The following is a 15,591-nucleotide window of genomic DNA, read 5'->3' as shown; positions in this document are numbered from 1 at the left end:
GAAGGTGGTTGGGCCCAGGACACTACCCTGAGGAACTCCTGCAGTGATGCCCTGGAGCTGAGATGACTGACCTCCAACAACCACAACCATCTTCCTTTTTGCTAGGTGTGACTCAAATCAGTGGAGAGTTTTCCCCCCAATTCCCATTGACTCCAGTTTTGCTAGGGCTCCTTGATGCCACAATCGGTCAAATGCGGCCTTGATGTCTAGGGCAGTCACTCTCACCGCACCTTGGGAGTCCAACTCTTTTGTCCATGTTTGAACCAAGGCTGTAATGATGTCAGGAGCTAAGTGGCCCTGACGGAACCCAAACTGGGCGTCAGTGAGCAGGTTATTGGTAAGCAAGTGCCATTCTATAGCACTGTTGATGACCCTTTCCATTACAGATGATGGAAAGTAGACTGATGGGGTGGTAATTGGCCGGGTTGGATTTGTCCTGCTTTTTGTATACAGGACATACCTGGGCAATTTTCCATATAGCTGGGTAGATGCCAGTGTGGTAGCTGTACTGGAATAGCTTGTTTTTGGGGGGGGGGGTGGGGGGGTGGGGGGAGTTCTGGAGCACAAGTCTTTAGTACTATTGCCGGAATATTGTCAGGGCCCTTAGCCTTTGCACTATCCAGTGCCTTCAGCCGTTTCTTGATGTCACATGGAGTGAATCGAATTGGCCGAAGACTGGCATCTGTGATGCTGAGGCTCTTCTATTTAACTAGGGCTCTAGAGCAGAAGCCCAGGACTGCTACTGTGCAACACCAGAATCATCCTGGAAACCCACCTGAAAGATCTTTCGATTCTGAAATGCATTTTGATGTACCATTAGTTCCACATAAAGCCAAAACAAAATTAAGTTTTAGGGAGAAAAATTAGATTGGAAAAACTCACGCATAACTTCGAGTTACAGAAGACGGTGAGGTTGCGAAAGAAGCTGATAGCATAGATGATGAACACGCTCCGTTTGCAACTTGCATTTTGCTCAGGCTGGGCTGCATGAATCCTGAAAGGAGACAGACAGGGAAATAAAATGATTTCAAAGCACCATTTTTGAAGTAACTCACTGACTGCTGCTGGGAGACAATGAAATCTAAGTTTCTAACGTATGCAACGTATCAAGGTTTGCTGATGATACCAAGCTCAGTGGAAAGGTAAGCAGTGGGGAGGACAAAGAGGCTGCAAACAGGTATAGACAAGCTAAGTGAGTTGGGCAACAAGATGGCAGATGGAGTATATTGCAGGGAAGTGTAAAGTTATTCAACTTGGTCATAAAAATAAAAAAATAAAAAAAATTTTTTATATATAAGAGAAACTTGTAAGTGTTGAAGAAGAGGAGGAGGAAATTAAAGGCAGGGAAAAGGTGTTGAAGTTCAATTAGCTGATACAATCTTTAATAAGATTGTTCAGGAAGAGAGAATGGAAGAGAATGAAGCTGACGTGTTTGGCTCCAGGCAGTTGGTAGAGCTACAACAAAAAGATCCAGGAGTAAAGCAGTTATATCAGACAGTTTACTCAGAAACAGAGACAGAATGTACTCCAGAATGTTATTACCTTAACGGTAATGTGTTAATGAGGAAGTGGCGACTGTATCAAGTTTCAGCAGATGAAAAATGGATGGAAGTGCATCAGATTATTATACCGTCTGGATATAGAAATGAGATACTGAGAATAGAGCATGAAATTCCATAGGGGGACAGTGAGGAATTAGAAAGACATAGGCGAAAATACAAATACACTTTTATTGTCCTAGATTGCATAGTAAAATTCTGTAGAACATGCCACAAAGTCAGGTGATAGGGAAACCACAAGCAGTGATTAAGCTGGCACCTTTAATTCCAATTCAAGCATCTGAGGAACCTTTTACTAGAGTCATGATTGAGTGTGTAGGACCCCTCCCTAAGATTAAAAGTGGAACTCAGTACATGCCAACAATAATGGATGTGGTTACAAGGTTTCCAGAAGCGATACCTTTGAGAAATATTACAGCAAAGAGAATTGTGGAAGAGTTGACTAAATATTTTACAAGATATGGTTTACTAAAAAAAATACAATTAGACCAGGGTTCAAATTTCATGTCACAGCTGTTTAAGGAAGTGATGAACAGTTTGGGGATAAAACAGTTTAATTCAACAACTTATCATCCAGAGTCATGAAGGGCTTTGGAAAGATGGCATCAAACTTCAAAAACCATGATGAGGGCTTATAGTCAAGCCTATCCACAGGATTAGGATGGGGAATTCCATTCTTGTTATTTGCTATTAGGAATGATCCTAATGCATTGACCGGATTTACTTTTGATTTTGACTATGGTCATGAGGTAAGTGGACCGCTAAAGTTGAATCATGAGAAATTGGTGGGTCAAAATTCGAAAATACTCTCCTGGATTATGTATCAAACTTCAGAGAAAGATTGAACAGAGCATTGAGTTAGCTGGGGTGCACTTAAAGATATCACAGCAAGTGACGAAAGTGAAGGCAAATAGGAGTGCCACCGCTCGTAGTTTTGTTGCTGAGGAAAAAGTGTTGGTTTTGTTACCAGTACTGGGTGAATCATTAAAGGCAAGGTTTAGTGGGCCTTACAGGATTGAAAAGAAACTGAGTGAGTAAATTATTTAATAAATACTCCAGATAGAGGGAAGAAGCAGAGGGTGTGTCATGCAAATATGCTTAAAAAGTACTTTGAGAGGGAAGAGGACCAAAAGGAGGTATTAGTGGTGGTAGATAAAGAAAAAGAGGTAGAAATGAAGGATTCTGAAATTGATTTTCCTCCAAGCAAATTGGATAATGAGGGGTACTTAATGATTTAAATGTAATATTGAGTTACCTTCCCGACAAGTGTCAAAGTGATTTGGAGAAGCTATTGCAGTCACGCAAAGCTATTTGTTAGAATAAGCCAGGAAAGACAAATTTAGCTACACCATGATGTGTGTAGCAGATTCATTTTCAATAAGGCAAAATCCTTATGGATTAACTCCAGCAAAGTTATCACAAGTACAGAAAGAAATTGAATTAATGCTTCAAAATGACATAATTATTCTAGTTGCAGTAACTGGAGTTCGCCTATTGTGATGGTACTGAAACCAGATGGAACACAAAAGCTGTGTGTGAATGCAGTGACAAAAGCGGTTTCATATCCTATACCATGGTTGGACGATTGCATTGAGAAAGTGGGACCAAAGTTTATCACAAAGATTAACTTGCTGAAAGGATATTGGCGAGTACCGTTACCGGAGAGAGCAAAGGAGCTATTGGCTTTTGTGATGCCAGATGGACTATATCAGTTTAAGGTCATGTCATTTGGTATGAAAAATGCACCAGCAACATTTCAAAGACTGACAGACAAAGTAATTGCAGGGACTGAGCAATTTTGCTGTTTATATTGACGACTTGATAATTTTCAGTCAAATATGGGAGGAGCATTTACAAATTCTGGAAGAATTATTTAATCACCCACAAGAAGCTAATTTGGTGATGAACTTGGTTCAAAAGTGAATTTGCGAAAGCATACATTACATATCTAGGCCATACCATTGGACCTGGCAAGGTGGCTCCGAGAGATGTGAAAGTCAAAGTCATCGTGGATTTCCCCGTGCCTACAAGGTTTCTGGGCATGAACGGGCTTTACTGGAAATTTGTACCAAATTTTAGCCAAGTGGTTGTTCCATTGACTGAACTATTAAAAAAAGAACAAAAAGTTTCAATGGACACTGGAGTGTCAGAAGGCATGTGACAGTTTAAAAACTGTATTGACCACGACACTAGATTTGGGCAGTATCCAAATATGCCAAGCAATTTAAGTTGGCCATTGATTCAAGTGAGGTAGGCATTGCGGCTGTACTGTCGCAAGATGGAAAAACTAGAATTGAGAAACCGGTAGGGTATTTTTCACAAAAGTTGAGCGTCCAACAGATAAAATATTCAACGATCGAAAAGGAGACTCTGGGTCTGCTGTTAGCATTGCAGCATTTCGAGGTTTACGTAGCAAACAATTCATCAGAAACAATTGTTTATACAGATCACAATCCTTTAAAATTTCTGGACAGATTTCGAGACCAAAATACAAGGCTGTTCAGATGGAGTTTATTACTGCGACTATTTAACTTACAGATTATACACGTGGCCGGATGAGAAAATCTAACTGCAAATGCATTGTCGAGAGCTTAAAGTTCAAAAGGATTTGGACATTTAAAAACCTGGACACTGGACTGAAATGACCTCTGTTGATACAAAGGATTTGTATATATATTATGTTAATGCATGCATCTGGTAATGTAATAAGTTGGGTATATAGATAAGTATAGTAAGTACTGTAAAATGGGTTAAGAAAATGAAGCCGTCTTTTAAAATTATGATGGTTCATTTTTCCATAAGGATGGAGGTGTCATGAAACTAAGATTTTTTCCATAATATTTTTCTGATTTATTGTGAAGTAGGTTTATGGAGGTAAGTATAGTTGGGTGTGTGTGTGATTTAATTACATTCGGAGTCAAGTAAACTACAGGTTTAAATCATCAAAAGAAGCTAAGTGCTTGACATGCTAATGAGTAAACATGGATGCTGGCTTAGCATGTAAGGTGAAAAGGGAATTTGCATTTTTAGATAAATGAAGGGAGATTTGGATTTCAAAGGGACCTTAAGTCTGTTTACAACTAGCCAGATAAGCAAGGCTAAGGAATGTGTTTTGTTTTCCCAAAGGTTACTGACAACATTGGCACCATGAAAGTTTTTATATTGAGAAGATACAGTTTCAAAGGCATATGGAACAATAGAACTTACATGTTAAAAAGAGAGTAACATATATAAAGGAGAATGAAAGGTTGTGTGTCAGAAGGCCATATAAGATCTAACAGGAGTGTGTGAAATAACTTTAATGAAGCCTTCAGCATTTGTGCATATGAAGCTGGAGAAAAGCCATTTGGAATTCCACTGTCCAGGGTATTGTGTTAACTTGCTGAGTTTATTTTAAATCTAAAATTTATTGTGGGCCGTTGCCTTAAAGGAAGTATAACTGGGGTTCAGGTTAATTAGGAATTTTAGGAGTTATTACAGTAGTAATTGTAGTCTTATACATGTGCTTGATATCTTTTATTTTGTTAATAAATATTTTATTTTAATTTAACTTTTAAAATCTTAAAGGTCTTGGTGGACTTCTTACTTCTGAATTCAGTGCACAAATCTCTTAGTAAATACAAATTACAAAACCATTGTGATAGTGTGACCAAGTTTCCCTTGTGGGTTTGGTCTGTCTGGCACACATCATGCACCATGTCATAACAACAGTTTTGACCTTTGGCTCTGTGCCGAGTTGGCTGGGAAATATCATCAGCTAAGAGGTGATGAAGGGCAATGCGTGGAGGGGAGGGAGAGCAGCAGTGATCAGCCTCACTACACCAGAGCTGACGGCTAGCTGCTTACAGCTCAACAAAGAGGTGACGGTGGGGGAGCCACACAGCTAGCTTCAACATCCCATGGACGGGCTAAAGTTCCTGGTTATACCTCTGATCTGGCTCAACCATTGGAATGAGTTTGCTGTGGGAAAGCAAGATTGATCTTATAGGTAGCAGCCTCCATGGAAGAACAGCCTGTTTCTGTAGGAAGAATAGCCACTTGGGTGGAGTAGGTGGAAGGTGCCTGTGATGACCTATGAGATCTGTCTCTTGAGGGGGAATAAAGAGGAGTGGAGAGAATTTGAGGAATAAAATGTACCTCTTATAACTCTGGAGTAGATACATTAACAGAATCATAAATACTCCAAAAGAATTAACTTCTAATATGAAAATCCTTGATTTAAAAAAAAGAGCTTGAAATGGAAACAAGCATCACATTGTCAATTTCAGGTGCTGCCTGGTGAGCTTCTCATTAGTGTCACTGGACTAATTACAGAGGCCCAGGCTAATGCCCTGGGGACATGGGTTCAAATCCCACCATGGCAGCTGGTGGAATTTAAGTTCAATTAATAAATCTGGAATTGACAGTCTCAGTAATGGTGACCGTGAAACTATCAATGATTGTTATTAAAAACCCATCTGGTTCACCAACGTCCTTTAGGGAAGGAAATCTGCCATCCTTACCCAGTCTGACCTACATCTGACTCCCGACCCGCAACAATGTGGCTGACTCTTAACTGCCCTCTGAAATGGCACAGCAAGCCACTCAGTTCAAGGGCAATTAGGGGTGGGCAACAAATGCTGGCCTTACCAGCGACGCCCACATCCCATGAAAGAAGAAGTAAAAAATACATTGAGTACCTGTCTTGGTCTCCTCCAGCATACGTGGTAAACTCCCTGTACTGGCAGGTCTGCTCATTCTGCGGTGGCCCGGTCTCTGAGATGGGCTGCGGTACTTGTAGATATCGAGTGAGAGGAGCTCGCTGAACTGCACATGCTCATTGCGTTTCAGGGGGGTTCCATGGTTGGACCACGAAAGCCTTTGCAGGTGGATACACAAGCACTGAGGGAGCTTAGGAGCAAAAAGGTCAAATGAGAAAACTTTAGGACGCAAGGATTGGAAAGTACAGCACGTCTGTGGTCTTCACTGTCCCTGGTCTTTTTTTTGTATATGTTTTCTCACCAAATGGCATAGGCCCCAGCTGGGATCCAGTTTCTTAAGCATCAGTTTCCCTCTCATAGAGGCTAATAACATGTGAGCTTGCAACAGTTTGCATTTATAAAGCACCTTTGATGTAGTAAAACCTCCCAAGGTGCTTTACACCAAGCCATGTAAGGGGTGACTGGAACAAGTGACCATAAGCCTTGGTCAAACTTTCAGGAATATCTTAAAAAGAGGCAAGAAAGATAGAGAGGCGGAGAGGTTTAGGGAGGGAATCCCAGAGCTTAGGGCCCAGGCAGCTGAAGGCACGGCCGCCAATGAAGTGATGAAAATCAGGGGTGCACAAGAGGCCCCCACTGGGGGAGCACAGAGCCTAGACAGAGCATTATAAACAGCCCAATCCCTGTGCACTGGTACATTTTACAGTAATCAGTTGCTGCAGAGCAATCAGTGAGTGACATGGCCTCACCCTGCCTTTCTCTAACTCAAGTGGGCTGGGGTCAATTTGGTCTTCCTATGATTACCCTGGATGAGTTCTTTACTTTCTTTAAAAGAAAGGTATTAAAAACTCAAGAAAACGTTGCCAACATGGATCTGAGCCAGACTGAGTAGGAAAGCCCCAGATTCTATAGCCAGATTTTGCTGAGTTGTCTGATCACAACGAGAATAGGGATGTATGGTGTGGGCTTGGGGGAAACCTGTCATCTTTTTAGTTCCTGAGCACTGGCGACTCCCAATAAACATGTGAATGTTGTGTGCGAAAGGGACGTGGTTCAGCTGTGATTCTCACTCAGCTGCTGTCAGTAAGCTGCCGACGTCGCTATCTAAGCTCACACATAAATAATGCCTCCTTGAGCAGCACTGGAAGATGGCAGATACCTGTGAATCAGTAAGTACTTAGAAGCCAAAACCAAACTGAAGGGTGGGAGGCAATGGGAGATAGCTGAAAACTCATCGATCAAACAAAAGTGGCGTTTATGCCACAATTCTGATGCCGAGTGCTGCTGAGGGTTCAGCAGTGCCATATAGAAACTGACAATACCGGAAGCATTCTGCAGCATCTCTAAAGGAATGGTAGGGTTAACACTGCAGATTGTATAACCCTTCACCAGAGCTGTTCTGACAAAGAATTATAGACCTGAAACGTTCACCTCATCATCCTCTGCACTAACACTGTCTGACCTGCTCGATGTTTCCAGCGTCACAAAGTCTCTTCTCTCCCAAATGGGATCCAATTTTCTTTTTGCTTTTCAGTGGCATAACCATCAAACTCACAGGCAGCAGATCCAGCCACTGATGCAAATCTCACCTTTCCAATTTTCAGCTGTTTGATGAAGGTTGTCCTCTGGTTTTCTGCAGTCTGCCCGCTCAGTGTTTCTCCCGCCTGAATTTGCAGAAGAATGGAAAGTGTTGTCAGAACGGAGAAAAACGTTGAAATGCAAGCTGATGACCAACTTCTAACTTCCACATTGCACACTGAGGTCAGTGGCTGCGGACTCACATCGACTCACACTCCCATTTCTCCCCCTCCGGCTAGCGCTCTGTTCTCCTGACACGTCCGAGGTTATTCGAGATTCACAATTAACTTCTGTCTATCAGGCATTTTGGAGCTGCTTCCAACGTAACATCTGACGCCTTCCGGCTGCAGTATTTTCAGAAACCGCGCCTGAGGCAGTCTATTGAATAAACCAGATGAACACACAGGCCTCAGTTAGATGGGCTGTCTAATGCTCATACCTAGGTTGGATCCTTTACACTCCTCACCCCATCGCTCCTGAAAGCTCAGATTCATGCTGGGCTATCTTTCTGAGGCTCCAAAACGGCACACGATGGGTTAAATTTGTAAGTTTTCTTTTTAAAAATTCGGTCTGGACTTGACTGTTCACCAGCTTAACAAGTGGAGTACTGGCTACAGACAATAAGGTAGCTTGAAGAGTACAGGCGTTAGTGAAATGATTCTCATGGTAAACAAGTGCTGCAGGTTTTTTTTTTTTTTTTTGACTTATTCACAGGATGTGGGTGTCGCTTGCATCCAGTATTTATTAATTGGCCCTTGAAACAGTGGTGGTGAGCCGCTTTCTTGAATACAACTGAGTGGCTTGTTAGGTCATTTCGGAGGGCAGTGTGAGGGACGACCACATTGCCGTGGGTCTGGAGTCATGCATAGGCCAGACTGGGTAAGGACATCAGATTTTTCTCTGTAAAGGTTGCGAACGAACAATTAGTGACAAGCCAGTAGTTTCGTTTTCACAATTACTGATACTGGCTTTTTATTCCAGGTTTATTTAATTAACTGAGTTTAAATGTTGCAGCTGCTGTGGTGGGATTGGCACTCGCATACCCTTGACTAGCAAGGGAGTCAAAGGATATCGGGGGTAGACGGAATGTGGGGTTGAGGCCACAATCAGATCAGCCATGATCTTATTGAATGGTGGAACAGGCTTGAGGGGCCAAATGGCCTATTTCTGCTTCCAATTCGTATGTTCGAATTAGTTCAGGCCCCTAGATTGTGCGTCCAGTACCATCACAACTATGCTATAATACTGCTAGATAACAACTTCATGGCTAATTGTCTACAGCGATGCATCATCTCTCAGCTTTATTAATTTTAGCACCTTTTTCCCTCTAAATCTTTGGAATTGTTGTCATAGTTATGCTTCATATGTCACGGCTTAGACAGTGAGCATTAGCTAGCTGTTCAACCACTGGCAGCATCACAGCCCACGTTTTTACTTCATTTCCACAAACATGTTTTCCCAGTGGAGGTCAACACCTCATAAGTGGGAACCCCGAGTGGTATCTTTCCCCCTCCTCTTAGCCACTTAGAGCCAACTTTAGTGCAATTCTCACTGTTCTACCTGGAGATTAACTAAATCAAGATAGACCAGGGATCGAACCTCAAACCATCCTAGGCTGGGATTTTCCGGCTCCGTCGTGGTGGGAGTCCAACGACTTTCAGTGGGACCAGACGATCCTGGCAGTGAACGGGGCTGGAAAATCCCACCGCTAGCCTGTGAGATCCAGCATTTACCAACCGAGCCATCAGGAAAAGGACCTTATTTCTATTTTTAACCCATAAAAATATTTCTGACTTTCTTTCACTCATAAACCTCATTGCAAACTGGCACCACCACCTTAGGTGGCCAAAGTTTATCTGCCCAATAAGAATCACGTGTCCATTACGTGTAGAGTTCTTCTACTTTGTCCAAAAACCATCACCGGTGTTAACTGGAATAGATGGGCGTGCTGTTCACCTTAGTGCAATTCTCACACACCACATCTTTAATGGACTCGGAGGAAATGAAGTGTTGCAGGCAGAGGTCCAGTGTCACAGGTCTGCCCTGGGGAGGTAGAAAAATAACAGGTCATTTAAAACCAGTTCTGCACAGAGCAGACACATCAGCTCAATGTAACACCCACAATATTTACATTTATATAGTTTCCTCCATTATTACCATCATCCATGATAATCATGACAGAAAAAGTGTAGCTATCAATTAAAGTTACTTTTCAGCTTTAGTGAGCTGAATAGCAAGTAATTAGCTTATTTTGCTTCCTCTATCTCCACTTCCCAGTCACCTGCAATCCTACTTAAACCATGACAATATATCGGATGATAAGTGTGTTGATGGGATCATGGAGTCTTTTACGTAGTTGAACAGAGTGTATATGCCGCTAGAAGCATAGATCCTAACAAAGGGTAAATGGAGTAAACTCTTATATCTCTTCAAATCATTAACATTTACAAACTGTCCACATAAGCTACAACAAATGGCAAAACCCTAACTAAGCAAATCAACACTTTATAGTGGGAAAACTGCATGCAATCAGATGCACGTGACAATGGGGTTGCACATCTACAGCCACTAGATGGCAATGCGGCTCAAATAAAGGAAGACTTGCATCTACATTGCACCTTTCAGGATCTCGGGTCATCCCAAAAGGGCTTTACAGATAATTAAGCACTTTTTTTTAAGTGCAGTCACTGTTGTAATGTATGAAACATTGTAATGAGAGTATCCAAGCACTCATTTTCTTCTCCACAGACAAAACTTTGCTTTCAACTTCACTTTTCCCCCCAAAAATAAGTTATTTTGATTTAATCCCATTACTTTGCTCTCATCATGTCTCCTCTTTACTCCTTTCTACGGTATCACTACCTTCTCTGGTCCCCTTCGAAGTTTATACCAGTCTTCCCTACCCGAGTCCCTCCCGTCCTTCCCCTGCTGCCCCTGCTCTTGCACTCAACTGATCTCCCCCCCCAACTTGTCTCAAACCTCAGTTCCCACTCTGAAGCCAACATCCTTCCTCTTCCACGCTCTCTGGTACCAAACAGGTGAGCTAACTTCATTCGTTTAGAATGAAAAACCTGCATTTACTGCCATCGTGCTTCATTTATTTTTTTTATTCATTCATGGGATGTGGTGTCACGGGCTAGGCCAGCATTTATTGCTCGCCCCTCGTTCAATCCGTTGTCACATGTAGGCCGCCACCAGACAAGGACAGCAGGTTTCCTTCCCTGGCCTTTTGCAACAATCAGCAGATTTTTACTGAATTCAAATTTCACCATCTGCCGTGGTGGGATTCGAACCCGGGTGCCCAGAGCACTACCCTGGGTTCTGGGTCTCTGGAATACTAGTCAGTGACAATACCACTATGCTGCCACTTCCTACTTTAATGCCAATGAAGTACTTTGGAAGTGTAGCCACCGCACATACAAGTCCCCACAAACAGCAATGTGATAATAGCCAGAATAAATCTGTTTCAGTGATGTAGGTTGAGGGACAAATGTTATCTAGGACACTGGAGAAAACTCGCCTGCAACTCTGAAAAAACGCCAAGCCACTTTGTGTGTCCATCCGAGAGGGCAGATAACATCTCATCTGAAAAATACTCCCCCCAACAGTGAGCTACTACACGAGAGATTCAGCCTAGACTATTGTGCTCAAGTCTCTGAAGTTGGTTATAGTTCTACACCACAATGAATCATTTTTTTTTTGTAATCAGTAGAAATAATACAATGTAATCAGCCTAAAATAAATAGTTGGCAATACATACCCACGTGATTGTTGGAATACTGAGGGAGAGGCTGTCAAATGTGTCGTACCTCACAGGACTCTAACAAGAAAATGCAAAGCCAGTAATAATACGATAAAGTCAATAAAGTGGTAAAGCCAGTGATAATGTGGTAAAGTCTTTCCCTATACCAGCGCTTTGCATAATACACGATGGCCAGAGAGCGGAGGGAGGGCAGTAGCAGTCCATCTCCCTCCCTCATCTGTATTTGCAACCTTAGCAGGGGCATTCTGCTCCATTTGTTCTGTGGGCCTGAATTCACAGCTCACCATCTATGGAGCCAGGACTAGGGAAAGAGAAACGATGTGTGAGCGAATAAAACGAAGCAAAAATCAGCACGTGAACGTGCAATACAAATGGTTTAGAGCAAGTCACGGCTCAGGACTGTAGCTCTCAATAAACAGAAAACAAGTTTTGTCCTCTGCATAAAACAGGGGGGATTTGTGTGGCCCATTCCTTTACAGGTTTACAAAGTCTCATACAAATTATGATGGTGTTTGAACCGGTAGACATAGCGAACATGTTTTCACTTGTGGGGTAAGTCCAAAATTAGAGGCCTCGACCCCCTCTAGGCTCCGTAAAAAATGCCACTAATAAATCCAGTTCAGAATTCAGGAGCTGAATTTTCAGCTTGTCGGGCGGGTGTGTGTACCCGACACAACCGAGCGTAAAATGACACCAGGCGAGCATCCCGACATCACTGAGCATTCGTGTGATATTTCAGTCGGCGGGCACGCGCCGGAGTTGGCAGCACACCTGTCGACAATTAAAAGACCTATTGAGGTAATGAAAAGAAATGTTTCCTGCCTGTCTAACCTTATGGTCCGTGGGCAGGCGAAAAGGCCAAGCAGCTTTTGCAATTTTTCGGAAGTCTCATCCACGCAAATGAAAAATCTTAAAATTTAATTAATAACATGTCACATGTTTTGCAACAGTTTTAACATAGTTATTTTTAAATTTTGAAACATGTTCACCTCCCTGAGGCAACCCCGTGCATCAGGAAGATTTTCAAGCACGCAACCACAAAGTTCGTGCTCGCCCTCCTCCCACCCACCACCCACCACCCTCCACCACCACCACCACCACCACCCCCACCCCCCGCACAAGCAGCACTGAGCACTGCAGCTCACATTTCACGCTGGACGGGCCTTTATTGGCCCGCCAGTGTGAAATCGCTGTCCGGGCCCCGATCGCGGGCGGCTTCTCGCCCACCCCTGCCGAGCCCTCCTGACCAGTGCAAAATTCTGCCCCAGGATGAAGGGCTTTAACAAGTGTGCTTAGAATGTGTAATGCGCTACCACAAAGACTAGTTGAGGGAATATCATAGATGCATTCAAGAGGAAGCTACATAAACGTATGGAGGGAAAAAGGAATAGAAAGTTATGTTGATGGGGTTAGATGATGATGGGGTGGGAGGGGCTCTTAAGGAACATGAACGCCAGTGTAGACCAGTTGGCTGAATGGCCTGTTTCTGGGATAATTCTACAGAATTCAATACTTGCAATGGTGATAGCGAACAACCTCAATCATCCACAATTCTCTTTCCACTCGTTCTCACCCACAAGGGTTTCTAATGGGAGTAAGTCCACCAATGCTTTTGTGTAAGCCAGTTAATTAGCAATATAGGGATTGATGTGGCACTTGGACACCACTGCAAGTTCAGATGTTAGCATTTATGGTTCAAACATCTAATTTTCAAAATGAGAAAAGAAATATAGTTCATGCTAGAACTTCAGTAGGTAACTAAAATGCACCATTTGAAGCTTAAAAACTCATGTATGTTTACACAGAAGCAGGAATAGACCATTTAGCTCCTTGAGCTTGTCCTGCCGTTCAATGGGATCATGGCTGATCTGCAACCTAACTCTGCCATCGCTCCATATGCCTTGATAGATTTTTGTTATTCAAAGATATTAATCTTAGTTTTAAAATGTAGAATTGATTTTGCAACGATTGCAGTTTGTGGAAGAGAGTTCCAAACTTCTACCACCCTTTGCTTGTGGAAATATTTCCTGATTTCACTCCTGAAAAGTCTGGCCCCAAGTTTTAGACTATGCCCCCTAGCATGCCGAAATAGTTTCTCTATAATCTACCCTATCTGTTCCCCTTAATATCTTGTAAACTTCGATCAAATCACCCTTCACCTTCTAAATTCCATGTAATACAACCTTAGTTTGTGTAATCTCTCCTTGTAATTTATCCCTTGGTGTCCAGATGTCCTTCTGGTAAATCTACACTACACTCTCTCCAAGCACAGTCGCTGTTAGGTAAAGTCCCCTCTTTCTTCACATGAACCCACCTGTTGCTCGCACCGTTTGCACACCATGTTACTGGTCAGTCGGCCGTGGAACGGATGCTGAGACCTCCAAGGGCTTGGTGGTGGCAGCAAAGGCCCTTAAATAATCAGATAGAATGTGAATTAACGGTTATAAAATTTGTCTTACCTCCTGCAAAACACATCAGGCAACTTAGTGGAGTTCAATTTTAATGGCTGCTGTAAAAAAAAGACACAAAACGATCCCAAAAAGGCAGATGGAAATTGAATTGCGATAAACGAAGGTTGCATGAAAAGACCAATAGCAAGTAACTAACTATCAGGACTTTCTTGAGTAATCTTTGGACTGAGTGCATCTGCACTCCAATTTGATAAAGAAACATTTGTGACATCTTGCAGAGAATTTTTTCAAGGCGAGGCCTTTGGTAACTTTGAGTCACCAGTCTCATTATCACTTTACGTGACCCAGTGTCAAATTTTGTTTGATAAATGCTGGCGAAGCTCCTTGGGACATTTTACTAAGTTAAGGGTGACCTTTAAAATAAACATACAAGTAACATGCTTTTAAAAAATTGAACGCAGGGCTATTTTTTCAGCTCAATATTCAAAGCCACAGTCACAGTGAGCCTTTACCACGATGTATTCCTTCAAATCAGAACTCAATCCTACCATTTTCCAATTTATGCAGGCAGTGAGCGTGATATCTCATTGCCTGGAAAATTTATAGTTTTAGCCTCTCCAGTCACGCCGTTATTGTTGCTCTGTCCCCCGCTGGGCAGTTATTTACTAACACAGTTGGATTGAGAACATACATTACTGAAATTCAATTTAGAACAAAGATTCTTACCTCGGCTCCTGCAGCTCAGCTGATTTTCCTGCGATTCTGGCGGAGTCTACAAAAACCAGAGATACAGATTACCAAAGCTGGCGCAAGGCAAAATACTTTTTGTTTGTTTTTAAAAGGAATTTGTTAATTTCGATCAAGAATCAGGTAGGAAAAGCATGTGTTTCAATAGGGTTTGAAACGACCTTGTGTTTGGGGTCTTTGTCAAAAATGCACATTGGGTCTGGTTGCACAAGTGTGTGAATGAGTGACCTTTTGTGAACAAGTAACACATTTATAGTCTGATATTCTCTTAGGTTAAGTGTATTTGGTACCTGTAGCATTTAGAACAGCAGTTGTACTGTTGAGTATCCACTTAAACAATGGTATAGACCGGGGCGAGAGTTGTCATAATTATACCACTTCGCACCCTGAACTGGTCCCTTCCAATGACCTACATTGCCTCCCATTCCGCCAACATTTTAAATTTAAAATTCTCATCCTCATGTTCAAATCACTCCATGGCCTCACTTCTCCCTATCTCTGTGACCTCTTCCAGTTCTACAAGTCTTCAAGAACTCTACATTCCTCCAATTCTGGTCTCTTGTCCATCACCACCCCCCCCAACTTCCCTCACCCCACCATTGGCAGCCATGCCTTCAGTGGAGTAGACCCTACACTCCAAAACTCCCTCCCGAAACCTCTTCCCCCTCTCAGCCCTCCCTTAAGATGCTCCTTATAGCCTACCACATTGACCAACCTTGTAGGCACCCACCCCTATATCTCCTTCATTAGTCTGTGAAATGTGTTGGGACATTTTTTAACATTAACTGTGAGTTGCTGTTAAGCTGCTTTATTTTACAGGCAGTGAAGGAATG

At 42.5% G+C, this 15,591-nt stretch overlaps 1 protein-coding gene across 1 annotated transcript in view; it reads right to left on the bottom strand.

Moving 5' to 3' along the window:
• The window catches only part of LOC121285540 (ubiquitin carboxyl-terminal hydrolase 30-like), a 37,100-nt gene that overhangs the window by 6,463 nt on the left and 15,046 nt on the right, over positions 1-15,591 (bottom strand). The window contains exons 6-12 of the mRNA XM_041202067.1: positions 14,738-14,783; positions 13,915-14,009; positions 11,598-11,657; positions 9,794-9,880; positions 7,849-7,923; positions 6,239-6,449; positions 883-994 (exon numbers count right to left, since the gene is read on the bottom strand). Coding sequence (XP_041058001.1) covers positions 883-994; positions 6,239-6,449; positions 7,849-7,923; positions 9,794-9,880; positions 11,598-11,657; positions 13,915-14,009; positions 14,738-14,783 — 686 coding nt within the window. The remainder of the gene's footprint in view (positions 1-882; positions 995-6,238; positions 6,450-7,848; positions 7,924-9,793; positions 9,881-11,597; positions 11,658-13,914; positions 14,010-14,737; positions 14,784-15,591) is intronic.

Source organism: Carcharodon carcharias, chromosome 13 (genome assembly GCF_017639515.1).
Source record: "Carcharodon carcharias isolate sCarCar2 chromosome 13, sCarCar2.pri, whole genome shotgun sequence".
Taxonomy (NCBI): Eukaryota; Metazoa; Chordata; class Chondrichthyes; order Lamniformes; family Lamnidae; genus Carcharodon; species Carcharodon carcharias.
Note: the sequence above shows the minus strand (reverse complement) of the source record. Positions and strands in the feature narration are given on the sequence as shown.